An 8,905-nucleotide genomic window follows, 5' to 3' on the forward strand; every position below is an offset into this window, starting at 1 on the left:
CTCGGCGCAGCGCTCCGGGCGAGGATCCCGCCCCATCCCAGGAGGAGCATTCCCGGATGGAGCGGGGGGGAGCGGCTCGGCGCCATTAAAGCGCGCGGGCGGGGCGGGGCCCGGGGGCGGGGCCTGCACGGGTCGCGGGGACCCAGAGCGCATGCGCGGGGCGGGGCTGAGGGGATTTAAACGGCGGGGAGAGCCAGCGGCGCCATTTGCTCGACTGCTGGTGGGAGGTGGGCTGTTGTTTTTGTTTATGTCTTGTCTTATGTTTCTTTTCTCTATCTCTCTCTCCCTCTTCCTTCCCTTCTTTTCTTTCTGTCTTCCCCTGCATGCTCCTACACAGTCAACCCTACCCTGTAACTGTCTTTATAAGGTGGGTTTGGGGTGTTTTTTAGGGATTTTTTCAAGTTTTTGTTCAATTTTTTTTTTACGTTTCTTGGGATTTTAAAGGATTTTATTTCTATTTTTTGGATGTTTTTAAGGTTTTTTTTCAAGGATTTATAATATTTTTTGGGAGCCTTTGGCGTTTTTGGGTTTGTTTAAAGTGGGATTTTGGGAATGTTCTTAAGGTTGGTTTATGGCATTCTTTAGGGATTTTAAAAATACTTTTTATTTTTTTAGTGTTTTGGGCATTTTTTGAGGGTTTTAGGAGGGGGGTTGGTTTGTAGGGTGGGTTTTTATGGGAATTTTTTGTTTGGGGGGGCCTTTGGAAGATTTGTGGCTTTTTTTTGGTGTTTGTGGTTTCTTTAGGTTTTTTCCTTGTTTTTGGTTTGGTTATTTTTTGTTTTGTTTTGGCGGGTTTTTTTCCAGGTTTGTTCAGGATTTTTTCCTTTCTGGATGGGGGGAGAGATTTTTTCATTTTAGCTTTTTTTTTTGTTTCAGTTCTTCCCCCAGGATTTCCCTCCCTGGGTCAGTTTTTTAAGTGCTGCTACAAGGAGATGCTGGAGGGCACCGAGACCCCTGGGGACCCCCCAGGGACACCCAGGACTCAGCGGGAAGAGCCCAAAAATTTTGGGGACATTCCTCATCCCTCTAAATCATTAACCCCCACCAGAACCTTCCCCTGTATCTGTGTGGAGTTTTTGGGAATTAATTCGGAATTTTCTGGGGAGGTTTTGGAAATTAGGGGAGGAAGGAACACTAAAAAATAAAAATAAATTTATTTTAAAAAGGGGATTTGGGGAAAAAATGGGGAATTTCACCTCAAAAATGGTGAAGGGAGCCCCCAAAATACACGTGTGATAAGGTGGTTTTAGCCAAAATGGGGCATTTGGCCTCAATCTCCCAGAATTTGGGGAATCACCTCAAAAATCCACCTCTGGGATTTTTGCTCTGTCCGGGCGGGGGCTGCAGTTTGGATTGTGCACCTGTACTATATAGTATAAGGTATATTGGGGAAAAATACTTTGAAATTCATTTTGTGTACTTAGAAGCATTTCCTGAATAAGAACTTTTGTGCAATATATTACTGGACAGTAATAGAAGACCCTGAAAATCATGGTTCAGTTTATATTCAGAAATGAGATTTGAAAGACACTTTGTTACTCCCAGGCAAAAAAGCATAATAGAATTATCCTGCCTTAAAAACACATATTATAAAAATATTGATATCTAAGTGCTTTTTTATCAGATCTGTAGCAAAGAAAATATTCCACACAAGTGAACCATTAAATAATTACAAGGCATCAAAAGTAGATACAGTTTTTGCTACATGCAAACCCTGTTATTTCTCAAGTTGCCCCAGTTTTATATTTGACTAAGAAAAGCAACAAATTAAAACTTTATAATTCCAACAGGAGGGATTAATCATGTGTTTATTGCAAAGTCCTTGGAAAGAACAGTAATTCAGGAAGGTCTTGGTGTGCTCTGTGGCAACTCCAGTCATATTTCTAAGTGAGCTGCATAGAGCACTCAGTAATGAATGTAATTCTTTCCTTGGCCATTTAGAGGTTATTCTACTTTTCCTTTTATCTGGGTATTATAGGCTCAAGTATAATTGCTGCAATAAAGTGCCTTGAAAGCAATTTAGCAATGGTATTTCCATGCTCTTGAATACATCCAACAGCATATGCATGCCTACAGGAGATCAATAAAGGGTTTAGGACCCAGTTCTCTTGAGATATCCATGCAAAGGATGTCCATGGACTCAGCAACTCACTATCAGATTAATTCTAAAATGACTGTGGTATAATTTGATGAAGAGAAAGTGACCCATCCATAGTGCCATGAGATCTGAACTCAGGACTCCAGTCCTGTCATACTACACCAACATTTTCCTTAAAGCAAGTGCCAGGATGGAGAATTAATGTCAGAAGAGAAATGTCATAGAAAAATGCTGCACTTGGGGATTAAACAAATAGAGGCAAGGAAAGCCTTACAGGAAGCCCTTCCTTTGTGTAAAGGCTGTGAGCCTTCTCAACTTCCACTGAAATTGCTGTGGCTGTGCTTAGGACTTTTCAGGAGCAAACCCCAAATGTGTTCTCACCAGCTTTCCCACAGCACCAAGCTCTCCTCCAAACCCATAATATGTGTGCAGATCACACATTGCTGCATCGTTAGCAGCAGCACTGGCTTTGGGAAAATATTTCTATTGTTAACCCAGCTGACTTCAAAGAAAGTGAATTTCAGTAGCAATAGAGCATTTCTCTCCCCTAGTAAAGTCAGAAGACTCCTGATGCAATGTAGCAGCATCTACCTACAGAGCAGTAGAGATCTAATGGGACTTGTTAAATTTTCCAGCTGGGTTATATCAAGTGTAATTTTGTTGTAGTTTTTGAAGGCACAAGCTTTTCTATCTTGGTATACACTCAAAATACAGATCTTTTTCAAGAGATATTTTTCTCCTCTTGAAATATCAATCAAATGATTAAAGTGAGACAGATGCTGTAGACAGCTGTGAGAACACCTGCCTGGTTACAGATGATCACAGAGAGCAAATATTTCAGCACTTTCACTGGTTGCTCTTCTGGAATAGAGTGTTGCTGGTGGTAAGACTGAAATCTTGTATTGCCTTTCATTGACAAGATATAACTTCCATTTCCATGGGCTCATTTTACATATGTATTCTTGCACATGTAGAAATTTTAATCTGGTGTTTATGTTTGCATAGTTTGATTGAATTTGCTACATAAAGAACAATTTCAGCTATTTTTAGCAAAGGAAAGCCTGTTTGGGTTTCAGCAGAATGATAAGCCAAGCGTGCTTTAAATTCACTTTGCAATTACATCCTCTACAAAAATAGAGCAGGTAAACAATAGTCTAATTACTACAGATAATAAATGAGAATTTAGGAAGACGCATGAAACTAAATCTGTCATATTCTTCATTGTGTTACCATAAAATTACAGAGCACAGGTGCTCTTGAAAAAGATATTTGGGAAATGTTAATGTTCAGTGATGCACAAAGATGAATAGCTGGGATTTGTGGTGGTGTTATGCTGCAGTGCAATTTCAAGTAATGGTGGAATAGCACCTGTTCACAAATTCCAGTATGTTTTCTTGTATTACAGAGAACTTGCACATGTGTGCATCTGCAGATCTCAGTTCTGTTATCTGCACAGAATTACCAATGTGTTTTTTATTAGGAATATTTCTGAGAACTACTCAAAAGAGTGGAGCAGTAGAATTGTCCTGTACACAGCATGCACCTGAATATCCTCCATGGTAGGCCATTAATAAATTCCAGACTTTTCCAGGTTAGTTCTCTTATCACCACACTGTATCAATCCACAATTTAAATTATTTATTTTCTTTGCTTAGTTTGTTTTGAAGTCGTGAGGGGGCACAATTTCAGGAATGCTTTCTCTAAGTACTACTTAGAAAAAATTGGATTTTTAATGTTGGCCATTATTGATTAAAATATAATTTGGACTGTAAATGTTTGACCTCACTAGGCTACAAAACTGTGGGACATGTGGGGTTCTATTTAGTGAGAATTTTCCTGAGCAGCCAACAAAAACAACTGACTGCAATGACCCATAGAGAGTGCAAAGGAGGCCTGAAGAAAGAGGCTTTTCTGGATGAAGCAGCACATAAATGGACATGAGGGAAATAAGGGCCATGCAACATGAAGAGAGATGTCCCTTCTTTTCTGAACTCCTGTCTTCTCCTTTTGGCCTCCTCATTAGAAATTTCATTGTAATTCAGTTGCTGGGACAATTTTTTGAGGTTTGTTACACTGTGTTTAAAGAAAGACAAACACCATCCCAGCGAGGAGGAGCATTCCTAATTCAGGCTCTGTCTGAAGCTGTGTAAGATGACATGGGAAGAGATTTTCTGGGTAGTGGGTTTCAATTTTTGTGAGAAAGCCAGCACACAGAGGAAAAGATGACAGGGCACCTTGAAAAACACTCACTCCAAAAGATGCTCCAGAATGTGATGAGAGCAACAATCCCTGTGCCAGCATGTCACCCACAGGGCAGCAGCTGCAGGGACAGGGCTGGGCTCCTCACAAAGGACCTGGGAGGAGGCAAGAGAAGGCAGAGTCAGCCAGAACTCAAGACAGGCTGGATGTAAGGAAAATATCCACTGTGTGTGTGGGATGAGCTCCTGCCATACCACCAAATACATAAATATTCCACCACTTGAGCCCTCATGGTTTAACCATATAAAGAAATAAAAAACTGGCATGAATTAAAATAGATGGAAGAAATAGGTCTATTTTTTCCTGCTCTGAAAACTTTCCTGTTCAAACCACTGTTTAAATAAAAAAAATAAGTGACACTAAGCAGGTCATTCATTGCAAGATCAACTTTGTTGGATTATATTGAAAAGACTTGGCTGTGGTGGGGGGGGAGGGAGATTTTACATTCTAACTCTCCCCTGATTGTGGAAAGAAAGAGAATAAAAGGAAAGAAAAATGCAAAACCCCTTGGTGAAGACAGCAGTGTGAGTTCACTGTCATTGTAAACCATTAATCTCTCGGGAAAAGCAACATCCTTCCAGGCGGCAGGACTTCAGCTCTGATGGAAATGCTGACAGAATTGCTGCCCCTTCCTGCTGCTGCTTCCATCTCCACAGAATGAGAAATGTGCCAAATCTGCCGCAGACAGGCAGAGGCAGTGAGACAGCAGCAGCCAGCTGGCTGGGAAAGGGGCCCAGAGAATGTGTGCAGTGTCTCTTTTCCTTTGCCCTCTCCCGTCCGGCCTTGTCCGCTCCCAGCGGGAACTCTGCTCGCGACCCACCCGAGCCCGGCCCGCGCGGGGCCGCGAGCGGGGCCGAGCGCAGCGCCCCCCTCAGGCCGCGCGCCGCGGGCGTTGTGGCCGCACTCGGCGATCGGCGCCATGGCGGAGCTGCCGCTGCCCGCCGCGCTCAACGCCGGCGCCTTCCCCGCCAAGCTGTGGCGCCTGGCGAACAGCCCCCGCGTCCGCTCCGTGCGCTGGGACAGCCGGGGCCAGGGGCTGCTCATCGACCGCTCCCTGCTGGAGCGGGAGCTGCTCAGCCCGGGCGGCGCCCACGGAGCGGGCGGCGAAGGGGCGGGGCCGGGCCCGGACTCCTTCCAAGCCACGCACTTCGGCAGCTTCGTGCGCCAGCTGAACCTCTACGGCTTCCACAAGGTGCCGGGCGATGCCGGCGGCTGGCTCCACTACACGAATGCCAACTTCGTGCGCGACCGCCCCGAGCTGCTGCTCCGCATCCAGCGCCTGACCAGGGCCAACAGGCAGCGGCTGGCGGCGGGGCTGGAGGTGCGCAGCCGGCAGCCCGGCCGCTTCCAGCAGCCGCACACGGAGCGGCCGCTGCCCGCCTGCTGTGCCGGGCAGCCCCCCAGAGCCGGTGAGACGGGCTGCGAGCTGCGGGCGCCAAGGGTGCCGTGGGCTGTGGCCGTGGGCAGGGGCCGGCACAGGGGCAGGAGCGGCGCCGTGGCTGGTGCTGCTCCGTGCCCGGCCCTGGGATGCTTGGGGAGCTCTCCGTGAGTGCGTGTGAGCCGAGGGCTCGGTCGTGGTCAGACCCAGGGGGAGGGAGCCTCCTGGTCCTTTGGAATAGAAGGGAAGAGACCTGGCAGTTGGGTTTCTGGCAGTTGCTTCCTGCCAAGGAATGGCAGCAGGACAGTTTTCCAAGACAGTTGAACCAATAGGGGAGAGTTAAGCAGGCAAGGAACTGTGTTGAATGGCCCCAGAACATGTTTTTTTCTTTCATTACTTCTTTCTCACTCTGCTTGGGAGGATGGGAGTTTTTCTCTTCCCTGGCAGAAATACAGTTGCTGCCGAAGGCCTTGCAAAGCCCAATAGTGACCCAGCCTTCCCTTTGCTTCCTTTCTTCTTCCCTCACTGCTGCACAGCTCCCTCAGGCCAGAACCTCACTGCTGCTGCTGCTGCTGCTGCTGCTGCTGCCTCACGGGAGGATTCAGAGCTGCATCCAGGCCCTTCCAAGGGATGTGCAGGTGCTCAGGAGTCTGAGGCTTCCCCACCAGCTGCCAAGAAAGTCTGTGCCTCCTCTGGACTTTCTGGGGCTTCACCAGTGGAACCATCAAGGGAGCTCATCCGCAAATTTAATCTGCGCAAGCTCACCATTCCGCTGGTTCGCATCGACCCTGAAGCTGCCTGCAGGGCCCTTCGAGAGGGCAGCAGCTGCAAATCTTCAGAGCAGCACAGCCCAGCCAACAGTGCTGCCTCACCTGGGGATTCAGAGGTGCCTCCAGGCTCCTCCAGGATGAGTGCAGCTGCTCAAGTGTGTGAGGCTTCCCCAGAACATCCTGAGGAAGCGTTTGTCACCTCTGGACCTCTTGGGGCTTCATCAGTGGAGCCAGGCACAGACACATTTCAATTCCAGCCTGAGCCTGTCATTCCACGAGGTCCCGTGAACCACCAAAGCCCTTTGGTGACAGTTCCAGAGAGCAGCAGCTGCACATTTCCTGAGCAGCACTTGCCATCCTACTGGCCATCAGGTAGGGGAAGAGTTTCTATCCTTGCTTTTCAGAACAATCATGAAAATTGACTGAAATATTTTCCTGCTGTGCTCTGTCATGGGTTGATCTCAAGTGCAAGTCAGGTAGAAATGTCAAGTGTGCTAGGAAATACAACCATGACAACAAAATTAATCTCAATCTGCTTTTTCTGTCCTTGCTGCCGTTTTGGAGTGGGTTCTTTGCATTTTCCAGACAGCCTCTCTGTAGGGGTGCAAGGGCAAGGCAAATAACCTTTGTCCACGACTGGTCAGTGTCAGGTAAACTCTTTTTTGGAATGAAGTCAAACTAGGACCCTGATAGGATATTGAGAGTTTGCAGGTTGTCTCTCCTTCAGATAATGTTATTAAAATTCCATGAGCTCTGTGCATCCCTGGAGCAGCTGCAGCTATAGAATTCAGCCTCACCCACAAGGATACTTTTTAGAAGAAACTCACAGTTTAAGTTTAGGATGTGTGTCTGCAGGTGTGGGCTCTTCCTTGGTGAATCCGCTTTCTGTGGTCTGTTATTATGAGAAACTGCAAAGCCACCAACTCCAAAAGCTGATGGGGAGATAGAAAAGGCAGTGATTATAAAGTGCTTTTGCATATGTTTAGATCAATTTTAGAATCCATCCTTTAATATACATACATATCATTTAGAAGAAAGACTTTTTAAGAGGGAGAGCTCACTCTCCCAATTCTCTGGGAAGTTTGAGTACATTTCTGGAATTGAGGTTGCTGTGTGCTTCCTGTGGTGTTTGATCCAAGGCAGCATAGAGCTCCGTGTCCCAAAGCCACATTCTGGAGCCTGACCAATGTGTTTGAACTCTTGCAGCCACTCCAGGCACTTCAGCCCCCAGTGCTGCAGCTGGCTATGCTGGTTATGCACCATGGAGAGCCCCCAGGTGGCTCTGGGATACTCCTGGGGAAGAGGAATTGCCCCCCCTGGATCTGGACATGGTGCTTGAGACACTGGAGGAGATGCTTTCGTCCTCCCCGCCTGAAAGGTCTCCCTCTGCTCAGGTAACTCTGCTGAACAGGGATGAAAGGGACTGACTGGGAGCTTTTGCAAGTTGTTACTTGGCTGAGAAGCAAAGGCTTCTTGAATTCAGTTGTGAATGGACAGGGAAGGATTTTCTTGGTAAAGTAAGGTTTCTAAAGGAAGAGGAATGAGAAAATCACTCCCCTGAGTGAGGATGAGAGGTGTGAGCCTGTGTTGGCCAAGTTTGAGTGCTCCTTTTCCTGGGAAGAATTCCTCCTGTGGGGCCATTTGTGATGAGGAAGTGAAAGCTTTGTGCATTCTACCAGGCTTTGTTTGATGGGAAGAAGAGAAGAGTGTTTGGAGAATGGCACTGAAGGCAAAGTGTCCCATGCAGGGAGGGGCATGTGAGAGGTGCCTCTGTTGCAGCAGCAGATGTGGGCTCTGCCTCTTTTGTGTTGGAAGGCCAAGGCAAAGCAAGGGCTGGGCTGCAGCTGCTGCTGCTGTGTGAGCCCTGCCGTGTGTGTAGGTGCTCCCAGAGCCATGTTTGGGGATGGGCTGGAGCTGCAGCTTTCTTGTCCTCTCAGTAACGTGGTGCCTGCAGTCCAGTTTCTATCTGGGAAATCCTTAGCTGGGCAAAATGCCCAGTCTTGCTCTCCATGTTCCAGAGCTCAATCACCTTGCTGTTGGGCATCTGTATGGGAAGAGATGTGTGTTCCCATGCAGTCTCTACAAAGCTGCAGCCTGGATGAGACTGTTCTGCACAGGGCTGTGGAGGGAGGAGCACCTCCCTGATCCAGGAACTGGCAGGACTCCTTCCTTAGCAGCCATCCATGTGTTCAGTGTCACCCCCACATTCAGCATTGTCACCTTTGACAGCTTTTGGACCATGTTGGAGGAGTCAAATCTGAATTTTGAAGGTGTTTGTGGCCCAGATTTCTTGTTAGGAACAAGAGATTAGGTATGTGTGCCACGGATGCATTGTGTAACTGGTGAGAAGGGTTTATTTCTTTCTGTTTCTCTTTCAAGGGGAATATTAATGTTGCCTCT

The 8,905-nt window shown here is 47.3% G+C and overlaps 1 protein-coding gene across 1 annotated transcript; it reads left to right on the forward strand.

Moving 5' to 3' along the window:
* Positions 1–5,133: 5,133 nt before the first annotated feature.
* On the forward strand, positions 5,134–7,932 carry LOC306816173 (heat shock factor protein 5-like; the record flags this gene model as incomplete). Its single annotated transcript, XM_079332655.1, has 3 exons — positions 5,134–5,766; positions 6,272–6,373; positions 7,712–7,932. Exons 1-3 carry the CDS (start codon positions 5,277–5,279, stop codon positions 7,930–7,932), a joined length of 813 nt encoding a protein of 270 aa, XP_079188781.1. The 5' UTR covers positions 5,134–5,276.
* Positions 7,933–8,905: the final 973 nt, after the last annotated feature.

The sequence above is a fragment of the Erithacus rubecula genome, assembly GCF_903797595.1.
Source record: "Erithacus rubecula genome assembly, contig: scaffold_405_arrow_ctg1, whole genome shotgun sequence".
Classification (NCBI taxonomy): Eukaryota; Metazoa; Chordata; class Aves; order Passeriformes; family Muscicapidae; genus Erithacus; species Erithacus rubecula.